Here is a 23,599-nt window from a genome sequence, read left to right as displayed (position 1 = left end):
TATCATTCTGCTGAAAATAAAGGTTAACACTATTTTTTGATATCCAGCAGTGTCTGTTACAAAATCACCAGTTGAAATTCATAGCTATGAACTTTTGTTTTAACATCAAGTTGTCTTTTGTTAGAATTAAAAAGTCAAGTTGTTCTCCTTTGTTGTGCGGGCCAAGTCCTTTAAACTAAAAAAAATAAAAGTTGGCACTTTTTCAAACTCCAGTTGTGACCATTATAAAACCAATAGTCAAAATTGTGTTTATTGCTCCATAGGATAGCATGGAAGGCTTTCTTTTTAAAAAAAGGGGTGTTGCTTCTCCCTGCTGGGCGGTACTAATAGCCCTCATTAGCAGCTCTGTTATTAGGGGGCTAGCAAGCTGTTTATTTTGGAGGTGCGAAAGAGGAGTGTGTTGGTACATGTTTGATAGGAAACAAAAGGTACCCCAGCCAAGCTGTTTTCTTGAAACTTGCCAAACCATTCACACTTTGCTTGTAATAGGGGACTGACAAGGAGGGTGAATAGGGGTAGAGAGAGCTGATGGGGATGATCTTAAACTTCAACCAAATCTCAAAGGGTGAGAATGTATGACTAAGAGTAAGACACATAATTCAGGTCATGTTTTTGAACTGTTTGCTCTATTTTTGAGGAGATAGATTAGATAAACAGTTTACTTTTCAAAAATCAACAAAGTGTGCCCTCTAATAGCCAATTTGACCTGTCACTGATGTACAGCAATTTTTGTTCCACACACCAAAACATGGCCCCGCTATCCCTCACTCCGTGGTGAATAACAAGAAAACCTATTTTTCACTATTTTGACCCACAAACAACACGTCTTTTATCAGGACACGCAGATTAGTACCATTTAAAAGAATTGTTCATTTAAATAGTCAGAGCTGCTTTCATTTGCTGACAGTGATTGAGAAGTCTGTATTTTTTACAAAGTATCAGACAGAGAAAGTAAGAAATTGAAAGCATTTCTCGTCAATCTTCGTGTCAAGACTTGGACATGATCTTTTGAATTCCCTTTTTTGATGTCAACTCTGTGATGTACTTTACCAGTTTCTTGCCGTAGGTATCTTTTAATGCATTGTGTGTGAATAAAGGAGCTTGTATTATTAATTGTTAACATTTTGAACATAAAATAAACCACCCCAGGACATGGAACTGAATGATTATTGAATGAATGAAGCCTTAATATAAAAGTTACAATCAATAAAAAGTTGTTTCGATGTTTGAAAAAGTTATCATTGTTAGGGTTTAGAGAGTGGAACTTATAAACAAAGTACTTCAATGTCACATCTCGTAGTCTGGAAAATGAAAGCGGAAGTTACACTGCCCTCTGTTTGTTATGGTCGTATGCTTGACTCAGATTAAATTGTGTGAAACTGGGGCACGTACATGCGTAGAATACTGTATGTATAGCAATCTGTTGTAGTGTTTCTAGTCTGTTGTAATGTTAACAGTGCACGCAGTTTCTATTGTTGACGAGACTCCGGAAGTACAAGAAGTGAAAGTTTCTTCAAGATGTTAGAAGGCCTCAGTTTGATTGCAATTTAAAGGTCTCTGTCGTACTGTTGTCCACATTTGCATTTGTATTGACAGCTAGCTTTATAATCTCTTTAAATGTAAAAGAAAAAACCCAAAGCCGGACAAGTACTTCAGTGTATTTAGTATATGAATAGATGGCATGTCCCAACTTGCCAATTCTGAAAATAATTAGCATCTTTTGCATTTTTGATGTTTTAAAAAAAAATTACTGATAAATTTTTCTCATGTGTTTAATTAACTATCAGAGTGGCGATAAAGTCCTGGGTTGTGTAGACTTGAAAATGGCTTCCCTGTGAAAGGTGAAAAAAAAAGACCTGTGAAAACGATGCCAAATTAATGCAAACATTGGTATACTTACATACATATGATTAAACTCATGTCTGGTTTTTCTCTCCATGCTTTTTGTAGGTATGCGTCTGTCTGGTTACAGTAGACGGGGGCAGTTATGGGGAATGCTTGCTCCGTAAATTTTTTTTGTTGGAAGGTTTGATGTCTAGATAGGTTTAAAAAAAAAATCAGTGCTTTACACCATTCTGTGTTGCCCTTTTAATTCAAAGACAAAACCACTTATATAGACAATTAACCCATAGCTAGTTAATGAATATGCTCGCATATAAAAGAACGCATTGTTATTCAGATGAGAAAACAGAAAATAAGTGGATGATTGTTCTTACAAAGCTAGGGGGTCTGACCACTCAGTTAATGTAATAGTAATCAGAGTTAGTGTTGTAAGTGGGCAGTATTATACAGAACTCTCAATATGAAACAGCTAAGGGATGGACAGTTAAACACACCGATGATGGAATATTGTTTTCTTTCTGACATCATGTGATACGGACAAATCGCGTGTTCATTTCAATTGCTGCTACACTGCCAATATAGTACGTGCCAGCATTACACTGCCTGCCGATTTGTAGAACTTGAAACTTTTTTTTTTGTGGAGTGACGACAACTACCAGTAGCTGTGCCGAGCAATTACTGTAATGTTACTAGGGACAAGTGTCAATCAGTAATTGATGGTAGGGTGAATGATTACTGATATTTAAATGCCAGGACGACGACGATGAGATGAATTTCATCCAGATTGTTTTATGCCAGAAGATAATGCTGTCGTGTTGATATTGTAGAACTGCCAGAGTATGTTGATTCTTATCTGAACCGCACAGACATAATATACAAAATTTGATATTTATTCTCATAACACTGCCAGTGAAGGAGAACACTGCCAAACACTGCCAGGACCACTGCCGATGTTATTTTACCAACATAACCACGCACAGGAGACTTTAGTATATTTTTATTTAAAATCAAAATTCAAGACATTTACATTTTAATCACTGCCAATAGAGTCTATATTTCAAATTTAATATCATTTTAAGTAAGTTATTTATTATATCGCTAAATACTCGCCAATTGAACAATACGCTGTATGCTACCAAGACTATCAACGATGAAGAACGAACAAACACCAAGTGAACAAACACTGCCGCAATTCCCGTTACTGCCGAAGGATGCAACATTTATGTCAGATTATTGCCGAAATGGCACCGGGCATTACATTCCCACCTGTACAGGTAATGTTAATGATCTTGTTTCCTTGATTTCCAGATGTTGGGTCAGTTGGGAAGCTTTTCCTATTTATTTCTCCCTTTTAAGTGTCATGGTGAGGAATGGGAATGACAGCTTTGACCTTCTGAGCATTGATTAGTCGTCAAGAGGTCGTCATTTAAGTGTAATTTGATTTCAACATTGTTATTCAATTTGAACAGGTGACTCAGTGGATATGTTTCCATCAACCCACAACTGACAGATAAAAAAAAAAAATTTATAGTTTGATTTGAACTGGGTGAATATTGGGGAATGTGTTTCTATGAAACCAAAACTGACAGATCAAAAAATAACTGCTAGTATTTTAAACAGATGAATATCACATTATCGATGGACCCAAAACTGACAGGTCTGAAAATGTCATAATTTGAACCGAACTGGTAAATTTTAAACCTGAAAATGACAGATCAATTTTTTTTTTCTATAATGGATCAACATTTTTTTTTCTTGTATGATATTTGATTTGATTTGAACTGGTGAATGTCAGCAAATATTTTTTTTTTATCAAACTGAAAATAATATGAACAGGTAATATCAGTGGATATGCTTCCATCAACTGAAACCAGCAGATAAGAAAATTGTTAGTCTTTATTCGATTTGAAGACGTATTTATAGGTAGATGTGTTTCTATCGACCTGAAACTAACATCAAAAACTGTTATAAGTAATTCAATGGGTGTTATATCGCTGGATACATTTCCATCAAAGTGCAACCGACAGATTGAAAATTATGACAACAAAACTGAATCTGATTAATACTATACAGTGGCACAAAACCCAACAACCATCAAGTATTTGAAGTGTTTGCACTCTTTCTGTTTACCATTTCGTTACCAACTTTTTATTTGATAATTTTTTCAATGACCTAATATCAAACATGTCATATTTCCTGTCTGTAATCAAAATAATGACCATGCAGACACAAGAAAAAAATTTTGGAACCTAATTTTTTTTCAATGATACGATTTATTTTGGGTTCATCGAGTCAAAAAATATGTTTCCAATATCCGGATTTTTTACAATTTTATGAAAACTGAAAATAGATCTGTAAATAATAAACAGGAATCAAAACAGGAATCGCGGTTGAAAGTAGATAAATATAATGAATGTCGGCAGATTTTTGATTATTTAGTTATCAAAAGAACCGAAAATGGCAGTGAATGTTGTTGACATCCTGTGGTACAAAAAAACCTTGTTTTTTGAATTTGAAAGATGAGTAATGAAAGACAGAATTGAATAGAACTGAGTTACATAAGATAATATTTTTGACATTTGGAATTCAATTGTTTGGATGGTAAAATTTTAATGATATTTGTCCATACAATTAGGGTGCATTAGTGGATAAAAGCAGATCATGACACAACCGAAATATTGATTTACTCGAGAATGCATCGGAACTGAAATAGATATTAATGTAAGCTGTTAAGTGACTCGCATGATTATCCAATAATTGATGAAAATTCTCCAATATTCATCTTTTGAAAATGATTATTGTATAACTTGACTTCTTGTAACCGGGTTACTGATGGTACAGAAAAATACAGAAATGAGCCTGTTGCTGAGCAACAGTTTCTGCTTGTAGTGAGGGGTTATAGATTCATTGATATAGGGGAATAAGTTTGACTTGCCATTGTTGATTAATCCAGTACAATTTATTCCATTAAAAATAATCGTTCCTGTGACGTTGTTGGCTGTTATCGTGTTACGAAACAACTGCAGCTTGTAAGCATGCCATATGTAATACTCGCGATGAATCTAAGCTGACAGTTTACGATCAGGACATTATGAGTCAAGACACTCGCCACCCACTTATCCAGTTTCAGTACTCTCCATGGAAACGCTATGATACAAAAAACATGTCACTGAGACCTGAAATGGAGGATATTAATGAAAAATGAAATTTACGAGAGTTTGAAAGATACCGCAAGCTTACTTGAGGTTAACCTAAATGTGGTAGTCAGGTGGGAACGTATCAAAATCACGTACGGAGTGTATGCACTGTCAGAGAATAGAAAAGCAGTGAATAAAGGAAGACATTGGCATCATTGTTGAAATGGACTACGTCATACATTGAAATGACGTTTATCCGTGTTATGAGAGATTATATTTGCCGGCTAAGTGGGTGGATCATAGAAAGGTTAAATGAGAAATGACTTTATATAAAAATAAGGAAATGGAAAAATTATTATGAAGGGAACTGATTAAGATCAATGTCTTAATGCACGTGGAGTGTTTACATTATAGTAGTGTTAGTTTCATTGTTGCCATCACACAATAAACTGAAATCCCATGTGGTTCGAAAACGTTGGAGACATATACAGGTCCTCCATTTTATTGTCTTACTAGGCAATAAAAGCCTTAAGCTGCGTCATAAACACCCTGGTGCTTATATCCACGCTTTTCTCTTTTCATACATAATGTTTCTACCCCAAGCGAAAGAAAAACTAATAGTTGGTTTTGATATACAGACCCGGATAACGTAATTACCAATCTCAGTAGTTGCACAAGATAATTAAGACTGTAGCAAGATTAATTCCTCAATTAATGGATTCTGGGATATTAAACATTATATTAATTGTAGGAATTAAGTCACGGATGCGAAAAATCGAGAGGAAATTTAATAATGTAAAAAAGTAATGACGCTTTTGAGACAATTATGTTAATTTTGAAATGTGAAACGAAGATACCTGTCCTGCCCCCAGAGATCCATTCAGTTAGTTGAATCAGATGTTCCAATTCTAATTAGCCAGAGACATACAGTTGCCAAAGTCGATTTGAATTTCAATAAAGATGCGTTCGTTTATTCTCCGAGATTGTCTGGTGTAATTGAAGAGACTTGGGAGAATACGTTGAACAATCTGCTAGAGTTTCATACAGGTGACAAGAAAATGTGTTCCATTTAGATTGAATAATTTAGAAAATGTTTACAATGAACCTAAGAAACTTGTGTCGAAAAAAAGATTTCAATTATTACGAAGAAATTGATTTCTTTTCAAATATTTGATACGACATGAAAGTGATGATATGAAATGCATGAAGTGAAAGGAACCGATCCTGTGGAACATAAATCTATGTGTTTTTGTAAACGCTTTATTTAATACCTACATATGTAGCCCACAAACTTGGCTAGCTGACTTGACAATTTCATAGCCCACAGACATGGCTAACTAGCTTGACAATATCATAGCCCACAGACTTAGCTAACTGGCTTGACAATATCATAGCCCACACACTTGGCTATCTGACTTGACAGTTTCATAGCCCACACACTTGGCTATCTGACTTGACAATGTCATACCCCAGAAACTTGGCTATCTGACTTGACAATATTTTTTTGCCATCCAGTATGTTGAGCAAGATATGTATCCAAATTTGTGGACAGTTATTTCCCCAAGGTTAACAGCAAACTAACAGAAAGGGGGTAAATCTTCACAACTTCCCTTTATGGTTTTCCACGATTTTTGTCGAAAACCTGAGTTAGGAACTGGGCAATAGAACATGAAGTAGATTTAGCCATTTACAAAAACTCTATCTGTAGTATTGATCATATGACGTGATAGTTATCGACTGCTCACTTACAGAAGCAGATGTTCTGAAAGTGATGCTCTGAAACCAAAACGAGTACCCAACAAATATATTTTGTTGCTTAGGCTCTAGACATGATAAATTTGAATGACGTACATTACTTAGCCCTAATGATTTGTTTACCCTAATTGTTAATTAAGCTATTCACCAACATTAATTGGTAGATTTCAGTAAAACTCACATGTTTCATCATGTTGGCATAGTTTCCTAAGAAAAATTTTAGTGTGTTTTGTATTTTTTGTCTCGTTTACGTGTGACATAATCAGAGTTAATTTAATACAGAGGAAAGGGAATATGGTATTGTTGCACTCATCAAGCTAATTATTTTTGTTGTTGAAATTGACATCTTTGAGATTTCCCTGTACGTCATTGTTGGTTCCGGTACGGTACTTGTGGCATAAGAAAGAAACACTTTGACGATGTTAATTAGTCTACCATGTTTAAAACATATATGTTTTGTGCTATATCCGTAGAAATTTGCAAGTATTGCAAGTTAATTTAAATTGAAACAAAAACAACAACAAACAATATCCAATCAGCAAAATATTTTCATTTAAGTGTTTTTGCACAGCCTAGAATAGAAATTGATACTTTACTCCATTTTATAGTAGTAATAATAATAGTGAAGTTACTTTATTGGAATCTAGTTTTTTAAAGTGACTACGTTACTAAGTATTTGTCAGAATCATTCAGATGTCATCAGTGTCATCACTATTTCTACTATTTTTGTACAGTTTCTGTTTAGTTTTTACTCACCATTGAAGTAAAATCTAAAATGTGAGTTTCTAGAGCTTCCACAGTCATTTGAAACAGTTGCATCATCCATGTCAGCCCTTTAAAAACTAACAGTGAGTTACCAGCAGAAACAATTTTCAATTCAAGAAAGCATTTTTCACTTGGTTTTATAGTTGCATAATAAAATAAATGATGTATTAAGTATGTAGTTCCTTCCCTCTTTATGATGATACAGTAGGGTTCAATTATTTCTCTTAATGAAAATCAATTATTTCTAAATCCCTCATGAAGTTTACAAGTTGTTTTATAGTCTTAGTAACATATGTACAGAAGTGAACTTTAAGTGGATAGGTGCATTTACGTAAAGCTTAAAGGCCAAATGATTTTGACAGCCTGGATTGCGACTCGTAAGTAGTATAGTATGTATATACGACATGGCCAGTATGCTTCTCTCATGTTTGTAAAAGTAACCGTAATCCAGTATATGGAAAGCATCTTATGGTCTACTGCACGTGAAACCCCGATGTTGAAATATACAGTTTCCATGAGAGTTCTAGATATATCTGCTAAATGTAGTAACCTTTCTAGATTCAGACTTTATTTCTCTTAAGGAAAATCAGTAGTTTCTAAATCCTCATGACATTTAGAAGCTGTTTTAAAGTCTTAATAATGTATGTATAGAAGTGATATTAGATATAGCTGATAAACATAGCAACCTGTGGAGATTCAGAGATTTATTTCAATCCAAGCGTATCAAATTTAATGTATGTCTACAATAAATGAATACAAAAGCAGTTCAAATCTTGGACTACTTTCATACCACAGAGCTATTTCAAGAAGTTAATTCAAATTTCATTTCAATTTAAATGTTCATCAATCTTAAATCCAACTATTTTGTAGCTGAGGACAACGAAGGTGCTATGATAAAAAATCTGTCAGTTTTACACCCCACACCCCCACCCCCCGAAGTAAATAGCAACAGGCCTCTTGCATTGATAACTTGTGAAATTATTACCTGAAACAACCAAAAGTTGGAAAATTAATTAATCAATGCAAGTAATATTTTGAATATAATTTGAAACTTAAAAGCTTGAAACTGCCATGAATTTGTTCCAGAATTGAACAAACAGGAGATGCAGGAAATGGAACATGGAGATAGTGTACCAAGTTAAGCAGTCCAGTAAACAGCTCGATACAGTCAGCAAATTTAAAACAGAGGATTAATTTGTATCAGTTCCAAAAAACTTTGTTTAAGTTCATGCATGAACTTGAACTAAGGATTGACACACAAAAAACAGGAAGAAAAACTTGTGTTGTTTTGACCTGACAGGTAAAATAACAACATGGGGTAATTACAGGCTAATTGCTACATGGAGTGAGTTCTGCAGGTTAATTAGCATGCTAATTTACATAAAGTAGCTACTTAGGTATGCAAATGAAGGTGGAAAACCAATGTTGGCATAAGGACTGGTGAACTGTGAACAAGTTCTATTGTCATTATAATCAAATTGTTAGCTCCAGTCAACAATGGCTTGCTACCAGGGTACTGATTTTCAACTTGCAGTTACTGAAAGTTAATTTAGATTGAATTCAAAGAATATAATTTGAGTGGGCTTCCTACAAGCATCAGATAATTGTTAATTTGTGAATATTTAGCAAGTTCTTGCAAAGTTTGTGTAATAAACTAACTTTAAGTTTATATTACTGGGAGATTGATGTAATTGGTAATTTAGAAGTCAATTTTTACAAGTCTTTTTAAATGAGAGATGCACATAAATGTGTGTGTGTATGTGTGTGTGTGTGTGTGTGCGTGTGCGTGTGTGTGTGTGTGTGTGTGTGTGTGTGCGTGTGCGTGTGCGTGTGCATACCTGCCTGTATGCATGCACACATGTACATATGTATACACATATATTATATGAGGGTGTGTGTATTTTTCTCTCCATGTATGTAGTGATCACAAAGACAACATAAAACCAGCTGTTGTATTGTAGATATTAGTTCTGCCGTCCATTCATGGCACCATCCCACTTCAGTTGAATGTCAACAATGATCGTTGTACCTTTGAGCTATATTCATTGCATTGATTTGTGTACATAGTAAATACTATATCAAATTGTAGAGTATGTGGCTTTCCATTATTCTGTGCCACATTTCAACTACCATTGGCAAGTTTATGCGTAACTCAACATCCATAAAATATCCCACTTAATTGGACATTTAATTGCTGCATGGTTCAAGCCATCGCTCAACACCTTACTAGCAGCCATGGCTACGGTTCTTGATTTCTGTATTGAACGGTGTAGATGAACTCTTCACAAAGCAATAAGATTATATTGAATTATGTTGTACGCTGTCAAATGTCTTTCATGTTCTGTGAATTCAACAACACACGTTTAGCTTTCAAATGATTCCTTGTCACAGTTCAGTGATTAAAAAAATAGGAAAGAACTCAATCGCTTCTCACTAGTGTTCTTTTTAGCTCAAGACATACAGGAAATTCTACATTCTGTTTTCACATGCAAATTATCCATAGAGATGGATATAAGCACAAAAAAATATAAACACTAGTCTGGCAAGATCAGAATGGCTTTCATTTTCCAAAATAATAACTTTTTTAAAAAAGAAATGTGCATTCCGTATTCATTAATAAAATGTGTGATGAGAGATGGATGTACAATGAATGTATTTTATGAGAAATAAGAACCATGGAAATCAAGCAACAAACACTGCAGGTAGATTTAATAATATCAGAGGAAGTGACGAAACAGGAAAGCTAAAATAAGCTAAATTATGTGGTTATAGAAAATATGCATTGTGAATTTTCAATAAGTAGCCGGAGTCAGAAAGTCTGTTTTCAGTATTAACATAGATTTATGTGTGTATGATAAGTGACATCAATGGATCGTATCCATGGAAGGTTACATGTGCGTAGGTGATGTGCTGAGAAAACATCATTAGGTCCAGCTGGGAAAAGCGTGGCTTACTTGTAGCCATTTGTGAAGGTAGAAAGTGGATTGACTCGAGAGCTTTTATGCTGAGAGCGTTAACAAGTAGTAGCGACAGGAAGGGATTATAAACCTGCAGTTTTTTGTGGCGAAGATGTATTTTCACTTATTTTAAAATGAAAAAAATTTGGCCAATATTTTATGACCACTATGACCACAAAGGATACCTTGTAATATTTTATTTTTATAACTCCGCTGCAGATGAATTAGTTGGGAAAGTCTTTTGGTGTAAAATATCAGGGTATACAACATTACCTTCCATTGCTTAATGCGTGTTTATTTAATAATTCATGACGTATAACGAACACGGATATTTAAGAACAGTATTTCGTTTGCGCTTAGTTTGGAGAAAAAGTATTTTTATTTCAGTTTAGATATCCAAATGTTTGTGTTAGTGTTTGAGATAGTACTAAAGTCTGGTAAAATTGACTGTTTCCTACACCGTTAAGTGTCACTTTTGAATGGAACTTGGTCAGAAAGCTCTCAGGAAACACACCTAGATATAATATGTAGATATAATATACATACCACAGCTTTACAAAGAAATAAAGATGATTGACAAGTTGAATACATTTATTAACCTTGAATATTGTTAGGACAGGCAAGTTATAATACGAAAACTGTGAATGAACGTGAGAATTATAGCTACATATTTCATATTTAGTATAATGACCTTGCAGAGACGTGCATGTGATTGGATCGGTGGCCTTGCTTCGGGCTGCGTTCTGTAAATTGACTGCAAATACGTCAGCTTTGATCAGTGCGACTATTCATACCACATTAAGAGACACAAAATCATTTCTTTCTTTTCGATACTAATTAAACCACTTGTATATAGCAGCAGTAATATTATAGAAAGGCATTACCACATATTTAGGTACATTTACAAAATACGAAAATATGACGTGTGAATCTTTCAGAATTCTCTTAGATTGCCCATCTTGTGATACTGCAGTTGTAAAATACTTAAGAAAAACCATAAATCTTTAACATTTTATAAAATTTCCCTTTAGGCCGTACAAATTGTTTGTTCCGATAACCTAACCCAACCTAGTTTTTCACTGCTAATCCTAAACTTTTTTAAGGTAATCTTAAAAAATTAAAAAATTAAAAATTTTTTGCAAAGTCGTAAGAGAAATAGTGAGATTTGATGACATTATCGTCTTGTGATCAAAACAACATGGCAGAATACAATGTAGCACACAATGTCATTTGCATATCATACGGAAAGTACAAACACAACGATGAGAAATCTCTGTTGGCATCCACTAACGTTGTAACAACCTGAAACAGACCAAAAATAAAAATAAATAAATAAAAAAATGAAAAATTCCCTACCTACCCACCCTGTTTTGAAATTGGGCATTATCGAAACACACTTTTTTTTTCTTTGATGTTACTTAAACTGCAAAACTAAAATCTTAAAAAAAAGACCCAAAATAGTAAATTTTACCAGATTGTTCCTCTCTGTTACCAGATTTCTGTAAAATTTGGCAAAAAAATTAACTTACCGCACACAGCTTCCACTTCTATATTGCCAGGGGTCCCAAAATGCCGAGTTTAAATTTTACCCGGTTACACCTGTTACCAGGGTTCTGAATTTTTAGAAAGGTCTTGACCTCCGAAAAGATATTTGCAGCAACAGGGTAAAAGTCAAGAGTATGATCAAATAAATGTAAATCGATAAAATCCCCTATTAACCGGAAAACAAGTACACCTCCTGCCTATTAGCCTATTTCAATCAATACATATTTTGTATTGTGCAAAGTAAACGGCCACCAGCTGAGGAGAAATCATTTCATGTTTAATTAAATTCACTAAATGACATCTTATGTTGCCAGGTATCGTTGTTTACATTCACATATTAATAAATTAATTATCTTGGTACACAGACATTTCACTGATATTGTCATATAATTGCTTATTGCTGATTGGTTAAAATGTAACTCGTCAGATGAATATAATTACAATGTTGATCACTGATTGGATAAAACGTATCTGCTCAGATGGACTGAATTTGATTGCATTGAGCTCGGTGATTTGATTATAACGCAAAAATGCACAAAAATCATCATATTTTATCTGTGCTTATTCCATATTTCAAAAAAATTCTTATACATTGGAACTTGAAAGTATTACACAAATTTGGAAAATATCTTCATTTTTTGCAAAATCATGTTCTGCGCAATATTTGAAAATCTATCATTTTTAGTAGTATAAATCTAAGACCTGGTTCAATAAGAGAATGCATGAAATTTTAAGTTGAAAATTGTCCGTTGCGTATGTGTTTATGTGAAAAAAGCTTGTCTTAGGAAAATGTTATTTCATCAGAAACAGAAGGTTTTTCCTTGGGAAATGTTAACTCATCTGAAATAGTATTGTTTTAATCTGATATTGTAGTAGATTCTTTTCACCAAAGTAGATCCTTATAGTTGATACAATTGAAGTTCAAGTGTAAAATCGTGATTCAGTGTATCGAGAATGTGAAAATCGAAACAAAAGGTGATAATTTTGAACGTGGTCGTGCAACATCTTACAAAACAGTACATATCATGTGATTGCGATGTGGGGATGTAAAGTAGGTGTCAATTGATCAACATGATGACGTAACATGTAAGAAAATTGCGAGTGGGTGAGATAGAAAATTATAGTTTCACTTTTTGAATGCCATCTCCATTAAGATTCACAAGGCATAAACGTAAAATTGCCATATCAGCCCAAAGGAATATTAAATCTATTAAAACTATGTACAAGCTGACAGGAAGTCAGTCATAAGTGAATCAACGCAGTATTGACGTCTTGAGGGGATCAAACTCTATGTTATTTGATTGCGTTCACCAACTACTGTTCTGTTGTCACGGATATCAAAATACTATTGATTAGATGAAATTATTGAAAGGAAATATTGTTGTAGATGTTCAGGGTTAATGTCTTCTCTTGAGGTAATGTAAGGGATAGTTTTTTGCGAAATCCATTTGGCGATCTTGCCGTTGGAAGTAGGCAAACACAGCAAAGGAGAAAGGATGGGGTTCATAGCTAAAGGTGTTGATTCACTTTCACTTGTGTAGTTAATAACGTGTTTACTTCCTGTCAGAAGATACATAGCTGGGGTAGCACTTAATGATATTCATAGATGTCATATTACAATAGGATGGCCTCTATTGAAAACTTACTATAGTGGAAGCTTTACTATTGAGCTGCTAAAATATGTCTCGGTTCAAATGATACTGATGACTTGTTTGTCAAATATATGAAATGTCCTTGGTCATCTGTAGTGAAAATTAGAAAAAGAGCATACGGATACATGTACCTGTTATTGTATGAATGGACCAATGTATGGATGAAATGGGGAGACTGGTGAATGAATATCCAGGCAGACAGATGGCTTGATGGATGGATACAAAATGTAGATAGATCGATAGATAGATAGATAGATGGATAGATGGATGGATGCATGCATTTGCTATGTGGGTGGGTTAGTTGGTTGGTTGGTGGATGGATCTGTATGTGTATATGTGCATACGTGTGTGCATGTTTGTGCACATGTGAGTGGGTGGGTGGATGGATGGATGGCTGGCTGGCTTTGAAGGGCATCATGGTCAAATGGACAGATTGATGGATTGATGGATGGATGGATAGACAGATAGATAGATAGATAGACAGAAAGATCAATGGATGGATGAACTGTCTAAAGGATGGCATACTATAAGGAGGGATAAATGAAGAATTTTTGGTTATTTATGGGTGATGGGTTGGATAGAATAGGTTGGAGTGACAGTATGGTGAATGAGATACAAAGAATCCAGAACAGTTAATCATACCTTAAACTCCATCAACACTATTTTAATATTAAATAGCTAATGAAATTTTCAGAAAAATGGACAGAACATGAAAAAGTTGTCAACAACAGTAATTTATATGAAATATGAAATATGCCAAAAGTTTATGGTACATTAAACATGTATTAAAAGCATTGATAGCCCATTGTTCTGAAATATAGCATTTTATGGAGTTACTTGTCACTACATGCACAGTATGATTGGTACAATGAATACCACATCTAGGGTTTACAAATATGAAGGAAAAAAGGGCCCCTGGGTGTGATAAATATTAATTTATAAAACCAATTTTGACATGTTTGCTAAATAATATGACTTGTTTAATGCAGCTTTTACATTTAAAGTGAATATTATGACTTAAGATAATGACTTGGAAGTCAATATTGGCTGCTATATATCAAAAGGTTTCATTTCAAGGTTGACAGCTGCCATTAGTGTTGTTAATGTAAAACATGTTATAGACTTGAAAGAAGTTTGTGATTTAAAAACGTACCATTATGGAAGGTTTTGTTCATCCGATATCTTTCAACATTTTAACTGTGTAGAGTTATGGATTGACAAGAGAACAATACTTAAAAGCAGTAATAGTCGAAGTCATCATTTGTTCATGACAAGGTTCTGAGTTTGTTAATGGGTAGAGAGAAGAGGTTGTCTTCTTCAGCTGCGGTTAAAAGCTGCAGTATTACATCTTGAGGTGTTATACTGTATGAAACAGGAGAATGACACATTGATGATTTACATGTAGTTGTCTACTTTCGGTTAAGTTTCTAATATGTTTGTATCGTATCTGGTGCCCTGCTAGAATAGTATCACCTCTTTTCAGGTCGACCCATAACAATGGAAAGGTGCAGGTCATGATATGTACTGCTTATCATAAGGTCGTTTGGGTGTAACAGCTATTATGGGTCACTATGAGCATGAAATGTGACTCTGATGAGAACCAATGACAGAAATGAATGGTGTGCGAGTGCAAATGTGCATATTTGGGGTATTTGCATGAGTGCTTACAGTGTTGTCTGCAGCAGTACTCATTTGCATGCAGGTATGCAATAATGTTTTCAGTATTGCACTACAACGAAAATACCACTAGTATGCACATGCATTGTGCAAGTAATCTCTGGTACATATGTAATAAAAACACTCTCTTCTTGTCATAGAATGAGTCAAGTAATGGTTTCAAAATGTAAAAGTATCATGTCACTTAATCCTACAATAAGTATAGTTTTAAATGGAATAACAAAGGGAATTAATCTAAATATGGTGTTACAGATTTGGGAGGGAGTACCTCTATAAAATTTGTGCAAAGTTTTTGTAGATTCAATTTATTTATGCCTTAAACAGAAGTTTTGTTGAATAGTGGGAATATGGTCTGACGAGTCGTTGTTACATGCTCTAAGTCTAACCCATCAGAAGTTAAATCTATACAACTGCATTTGTTTATGATCACATTTTAAACACTTTTAGTCAATTTTTGCTGAATTTGGGGTATGAAATATATTTCGCCTTAAATGGAAACTTTGTCAGAATTAAGCTTAGTGGAAAAAATGACTTGACTAGCTGTTCTCCATTGTAAGAATTTAGATCTATTTCATCGAACTCATCAGAAGTGAAATCCACACGTATGTACTCAATTCTAATCACACTCGTTTGACTGCAATGATTAAAGTGCAAATGTTCGTCATTCCACTGTTGTTTCATGGGCTGTTTAATTCCTGAAGGATTACAGGAATAGTAATTTCATTTCCCACTGGACACTCGACTGATTTTGTATTTTAATTGAGATTTATTACATTGAGGTGATGAAACTGATGTTATCACTGTAAAAAGAATGGGAGTACATGTTACAGTATTGTCACTAGTGGAAGTATGGTACATTGAAAAAATATGTGCTCTCATTTTTATGCAAGATTATTATCACTAATTACAGTTTAAATTTCACAAATGTTTTGGCTATGTGACTGATATGTATCGTTATTCAAAATTTCATGTTATGTCTGTTTTTTTGACTGTAGGTGGTCGTTTTCTTTCTGTACGTGTTGATGATTTTTGACCTACTTGTAAGAAGTGAGTGATTGCCTAGATTAGTTAAAAGAGACGAAATAGATAGGTGTTAGATACTAAGATAGATAACTTGCTGTCTTGGGATGTCGAGATACGTCACATGGAAGTCGTTTCTCAGAGGCATCACAACTCATCAGTGAAAGTGATAATGACATATTATGTATCAGCAGTTTGATCACCAAATGCAGATTTATGGCGCTTCAGTGATTTTGCATCAAAAATAATGTCACTACGTAAAATTATGACAGATTGCGATGAAACAGACATCAGAAAATCAAATTGTGATCAAAATTACTGGGAACATACGGCAACATCATTCCTTGTGGAGTTGTCACTGATAACACACTATGGGTTGGTTAGCAACAGTGTATACTTCTTAACCTCATCACTTAGTAGGCAAAATGATGGATTAGGTGGCTAGCTCTTTGTTTTAGTACAAGTACAATTTATATATACATGTACATGTAAATGCACTGAACATATTTCTTATGTGTATGTGTTGCGGTTAAAATATAACTTTTAATGAGAATGATGAGTGTTGATGTAACTATTCAAATTAAAATCAGGAATGACATACTCTGAACGTCGAAAACCCAAGGGGTATTAAAAAAAACGACATTGATGTATTGCTATTTTTTTTTTAAATTTTAACCAAATTCAAAGGATGTCCCCGAAGTGTATGTCAATATAGTACAAAACGTGTACTGAAATGGCTAAACCTGTATAAAAAACTAATTTCAAGCAAATTGAAATCTAATGTTGTAGTAATAATGTGTATTCGAAGCTTAGATTATCAAACTTAATGAGTAAGTAACCCTAGGTTATCATAATTTTGATATTTGTACCCAACATAAGACTCCCTAAGTTATTAAAATAACACTTGTTGTGATGGGTGGTAAGTTAACAAAACTTTGATAGCTGCATGCACCCTAAGTCACTGAGAAAAAGTATAAAAGTATGGATACTGACCCTTTAGGTTTCCCAAATTTAATAACAAGAGTGCCAACATATTACTAAGATATACTGTACGAATTGTCTGAATATCTCCAAACTTTTTTTTGCATTTTCATCCAATTTTTCTGTTTCTATTGATGGTTTTTTTGGCTTCATTTTGGGTATACTGATACTTTATTACTGTATGGAAGAAAACAGAGTAAGCACTGTGTGATGTCAACTTTGACGTGTGAATTTTTAAAAAATACTGAAGTGACACCTGTTCATATATAGTAAATAAAGCATATATTTTGTGTACACATCATATTGTACAACGAATACAGAAACATATTTACATACTAGAAACCTTTGTTTTTATCCCTTTGTGACTTTTTGTTTTAAGTTTGATAAAAAAATTTGGCTAATCTCAAAAGTTAGATAAGGTATTATTGTTCACAAATTAATAGTTCTGGAATTCTTTTCAATATTTTGTCACTGAAGACAGTACCATAATTCAGAATAGTTTTTATTATTTTCACAAATAACACCTTTTGTTTCAATAATTTTTGATTGATAGATTGAATTCAATAGTTTGACACATCGTCCATTCTTTAACAGGTGTCAAATACTGGTATTATTATTTAAATATTGGATGAAAAAAAAAATATGAACAGTTTTTGCAAGTATTGAATAAAAAATATGAAATTCAATATATAGTAAGGGCAAGCATACAAACATCTTAAGTGTGCTGTACGTCAGTTTCTTGCTGTTTTACTTTTTAGGAAAACATTTGACATATTTCATACTTTGTTAATTTTTACCATAAATAATTTGGATATTTAATGTCCTAGATTGTAAATTGTTCTCGAGCCCCTGGATATGAAATTTTTTTTTTCAAGTCAGGACTTGTTTTAATTCTCGTCCCCGATGATGAATAAAAAAATGAGAAAAAGAACATGTTGAATCATGCGTTTGCTCCAATTCATTATGTTTATTGACAACTTAGCCACACTGGTGTGTGTATTCATATTTTGATTTTCAGTTCATAATAAACTAGCGAAAGAATGAATACATGCCTCGATTTGTATTCATATACAAATTGAACGAGTGGTGAAAAATTTCTGTTGGTAATGCATCAATCATTACAAACTGCGGACAAATGCTCCGGGTTGGTTGCTATTTATTATAACAACAAAAATTGGACTACAACACACTTTACAAATGGTAGATGAGATACCCCTTCTTTGGGGAACCATGCCGTGGACTTGTAAGTTATTTTACACATTTTTCAGGAGGTTGCGAATGCCCGGTGAAAATTTAGTCTGGGTTTTTTTTTTGTCAATGTAGACAAAAAAGTTTTGATGATAAGAGACGTATTGTTTGTGAGATAATCGTCGGCTTGTTTATCATGATAGTAACATTCGTAAATAATTGTTTGTAGATGGCTGCGATGCCGATCACGAAGCGTTGATATGTCTAAGGAAATTTGGCAGTAACTTTATTTTGGGGGTTTCAATAACAATGTAGCCTGTAGGTTATGGATAAACACCATGGCTAAGGTTTAGAATTTTAAAAGGAGTTTATACTTTGTATAAATTTTCTAGATAGTAACTGTTAGATTTTATATTCCATACCTGACGCTCATGTTACAGTGTGTACGTAAAATACATGTACGCCATTCCATTTTTTAACAAACAAACCACGTAACCAGTTCCTTTGTTTTGCACATATTTTCATGTTTACTGCAGTTATTTTTTGACTTCCTATTCTGTGCCCATATTTGGTTGTATGTAGCATATGTGTATAGATTGATTGACTTGAATTATGTCAGTATTTTCTGTTCCAAATTTTTCAACAACGTCTTATTCAAAGTTTAATTATGGAAGTAACAAACACAAAAAATTAAAGTGATTGAAAAGTAGTGTTTGAACATATGAAAGTGATGATTTGTAGAATGGTAAAACCCGCAACAAAACACTGATTCTGCTCAATGTTTACCGAACTTTTTTTTTTGCTGTTTTGTGTGGTTTCGATTTGAATAATGGTCTTTATACACTCTTCACCTTCTTAAAGAATTCACTAACCATGAAACTTTAATAGAGTTCGTAAGCATCTGTCTGTTTGAATGCTTAGCAGTACGTATGCCTCACATAAAGCACTGGCAAATATTCATAATACTGGACAAAGACATGCGTCTGTGGGAATGTGTATTCGGTGGGAATGTATTTACGATGTCAAACTTGCCTCGTGCCTCGCACCACAATCCATCATACAAAGTCACCCTGACCTTTGTCAAATACAGGGGGTTTTAAAATCAAGTGTGGGAACAGTAAAAATACATTGTATTTTGTTCTTATTTTGCATTGTTCCGTGCCCCCAAGTAAACACGAGTAGTCAACAGCTGCCTGTTCCTTGGTATTCATTCTTGCGTTCACTCCTGAGTGAATGCCCTTTTATTTGTTAAGGTTGTATAGCCCATAGGAAGGCCGTGGATCTTTAATTTGCAAATGTGAATGGTCCCCATAGCAACTGTCAAGATAGCGTCCATTCTTACATTCCAAAACATAGCTTTATTCAAATTCTTACAGTTAAAGAGGTACTGTGTGTAATTTGAGACTGCCAGGAAAGTGAAGTTAGTAAAGTGATTTCGTTCAGTTAAAAATAACATACATATATGTAATAGAGTGATGTTCTGTGAATGTCTAGCTGGAAGAAAGGGGTGGTTCTCTATTAGTATTATCAAGTAGTAAACGAGTGAAGCGATAAAAATGTGTGTTTTCTCGATCTATTAATTGATTGGCGTCACACTCTGAAGGAGGAAGGAAAACAGTCTGAAGAAAGAACATACATACATACATACATACATACATACATACATACATACATACATACATACATACATACATACATACATACATACAACAGTATTGAATTTGTTTTCATAACTTCAAAATACTTTCCTAACTTCATTTAGTCTCAACTTAAAAGTTGTCAAACAAACCTCTTTTAAATGAAACTAACTTCAAAGTGTAACTGTAAACTGAAAAACGGCCATTGCGGCTACTTATTCTGAAACTTAGTGAAAGCGTTGAAAATTAGTCAATTGTAGCGTATGTCCCATGGTGACTTTTGAGGGGACTAATCCGTAATGTTCATGTTTGGAGTTTACTGTGTGAGATTTTCATCATAGTGGTAAAACAAAGTGGGATTTGCATCACTGTGCATGCATGTTGTATAGTCCCCCGCTTTGTAAATAATCTTTATCCCAGCCTAAACTCTACGATGAGTTAGTTTTGGGTCTAGGGGGCATAGCTATATTCAAATAGAGAGATTTGTGGAATTGGCTAGCTCCTGGTGTATGAGAGTATTTAGGGGTAGATTATGGGTGATTACACACAGTCTTAACAGAACAATAACATGGGATCCGGCTTTCGTTCACATTTAATCTCCATTATTTCACTTTCGTCGTCATGAATGAAACGTAGGTCTTTAATGTTTAAATTGATATTCCAAAGACTGTTATGTAGTGGTTTTGATAGCGCCAACACTTAGACCATGGCACATCGTTTATATACGAAACAGAGATATTTGACTAAAATGCCAATTATAGAAATAAACTTTCTTAGTTTGTTTGTCACAATTTACTTTGAATAACTATCAAGTTTAGGCAAGTAATTGTATGAATTGTATGGGAGTGACTATTTATTCCATTAATTTATTCTTTTCACTTGTTGATTGCGTAGGTTTTTTCTCTCTTTTTTTCTCTTTCAATTTATACTACTCTTATGTAACCCAACTATGACAATTTGAAAAGGACTTTCTGACAAAAGAAGTCAGGTTTTTTTGTCATTGGGAGAGAGTTCGTAACAATTACTAACTTTCTAAACTGCCAACCAAATTGTTCCTTTGTCAGATGTTTAGATTCAAGTTCTTTCTCATCTGTTCCAACACTGGGGGCGCTGTTTAATAATGCTAATAGTCACATTTTTTACTTTGTCAATTACTATGCAAATAAATTTTGATATCGTATCGATAGTTGACTGGGTTTTTGTCTGATGTTTTTCTTTTCCTAAGTGAACAATTGTGTTCAAATTCTTTTGTTGCTTTCATAAAAAACATTTTGAATGCAGACAGTGACAATCCCTTCGGAGTCATTCAAATGTTTTTTGACTTTTTAACTTTTAAAGAAACTTTCAAAAGTTAATATTATAAAATGAATTAATCTAAGAATCCAAGAATAGTCAGCATTAGAGTGATGAAACTTAGGTCATAAAAATAAATATGTGAAAGTTGTTTGTGTCATGAAGTTACTGAGAAGCATTTTAGCGGCATTCTATTTCTGTACTTGAGTTGTTTCCTAGGTCCCTGTGATAACATTAACAGGATCCAAATTAGCGGTATTCTAGGGCACATAATCTACTAAACTTATAAACTGGAAGTCTGTTAGGTCGATAGAAATCAGTAAAGCATGGCTGTAAGAGTTTGGTAGGTCAAATCTGAGTAGAACCCGTCCAAGTTAAAATTTGAGCTCGTAAATATGATGATGTAAGCACTTTATAAACTCCCAAATGAAGACTGGTTAAGTCTGATTAATAGAGGTTCTATTGAGAAATGTCAGCGGCTCGCATTGTTTACTAACATTACACTACTGTGACGTATATATAGGTGAACAAAAGTGAGCTAGAGTTTGTTTTACTTAGTTTTTGTCTTGATATCATGTGATACAATTACAGAGCAGAATAACTACTTTTTGTATAAGTGCAAATGGGCTTTGGCTTCCTGACTGCACAAAAGAAAGTGAAGTGAAAGGTTCAGATCTCAGTGGTATTCAAATTATAAAGAAGTCATTTTATATTCAAGACTTTTATTGTAGCGGTCCAGACTTGAGACTTGTGGCTGCGAGATTGGTTGGTCTTAGGGGAGTCAGAGTGTATCAAAGAGGTGTAAAGGAGGTCTGACTGTACTTTGTAATTCATATGCTAATGTATATGGTAATTATTCACATGCTAATGACATGCTAATGATTCTAATTATGTATGCTAATGTATGCTACTTATGGAACTTCTTAAAAGAAAGTGTTAGAGGTAGTCAAAAGCATCAGAACATGTAGAAGCATGCCAGTATTTTATCAATTGTGGACTAGTTTCAAGTGGCAATGGCTATTATACCAGGAAGAGAATCAGGAAAGACAGGAAATGATTCCTCTAAGAAATGAATAAACTTGTCTTGTTTGGTCTTGTCTGAAAAGATGTTATGCGTTATCATTTCTCACTTCTTCAAATCAACCACTGTCTGGGGCCTTTTCTTTGATCAGCGATAGTTTCCTCTGTTTTGTTACCTCACAATAAATTGTCAATTTTTTCTTGCAAATCAAAACATATGTTTGTACACGCTTAAGATATGTGGGTATAAAAGTGAGATTGTTACATCGATACTTCAGTCAGAGGTCAAAGCTGGAGATGTGCAATAATATTATCAGTACTAAAACAAAAGTGTAATACTTAACTTTGGATTTTCCAATCGTGTGTAACTCAGGGATCGCAACATGAAAAGTATGTATTCTCTCATTTATTGTATAATTTGGCATTATCCTTTCTTCATTGAATCATAGCATTTATGTATATTTGCTATTCTACATATGTCATATTAGGTTTTTAAATTCGTAAGTAATAACTTTTGTTATTGTTTTGGTAATACATTTTCTAACATAGGGCTATCATAGTTGGAGCTGTATTTGTTAAATTTCAAATTACCGGTTTAGATTTCATAGTTTTTTTGTGTAAGTTAATCTCTCTCTGCAATGGTGAATATTTTTGTTTGATACTTTGAAAAAAATCTCATGTTTTTGTTTGTTTTGTTTTTATTGCAGTTTGCAAAGGGACCAACAGTCGCCTGTCAAGACCACAGGATGAAGAACAACATTACAATCAGATGAAAACACGCTACACAAACTGTACCTATGTAGACGGAAACCTTGAACTTACTAATATACTAGATCCGAGTAAGGATTTATCATTTTTGAAAGACATTCGTGAAGTTAGTGGCTATGTAGCCATTGCTTTGAACTATGTTGATGTTGTGCCGTTACACAATTTACGCGTCATTCGAGGATCTACACTTTACGATGGAATTGCTCTTTATGTTGTGTTAAACTACAATAGGGAACTACCAGGTGTTGGACTCAAAGAATTACAACTAACGTCACTAAAAGGTAAGTATTTATTCCGTAGATTTGACGATCATTTTTACAAAAACGTGTGTCAGCTCTCAGATTAGAGAAGTACATATTGTT

General features: G+C 33.9%; 1 protein-coding gene across 6 annotated transcripts in view; it reads left to right on the top strand.

Annotated features, from left to right (window-relative positions):
* LOC144450478 (receptor tyrosine-protein kinase erbB-4-like) overlaps window positions 1–23,599 on the top strand; it is a 109,688-nt gene that overhangs the window by 61,592 nt on the left and 24,497 nt on the right. For all 6 annotated transcript variants that reach the window (XM_078141096.1, XM_078141097.1, XM_078141098.1 and 3 more), the window contains exon 2: window positions 23,177–23,518. In XM_078141096.1, coding sequence (XP_077997222.1) covers window positions 23,177–23,518 — 342 coding nt within the window. The remainder of the gene's footprint in view (window positions 1–23,176; window positions 23,519–23,599) is intronic.

Source organism: Glandiceps talaboti, chromosome 20 (assembly GCF_964340395.1).
Source record: "Glandiceps talaboti chromosome 20, keGlaTala1.1, whole genome shotgun sequence".
In the NCBI taxonomy this organism is placed as follows: Eukaryota; Metazoa; Hemichordata; class Enteropneusta; family Spengelidae; genus Glandiceps; species Glandiceps talaboti.
Note: the sequence above shows the minus strand (reverse complement) of the source record. Positions and strands in the feature narration are given on the sequence as shown.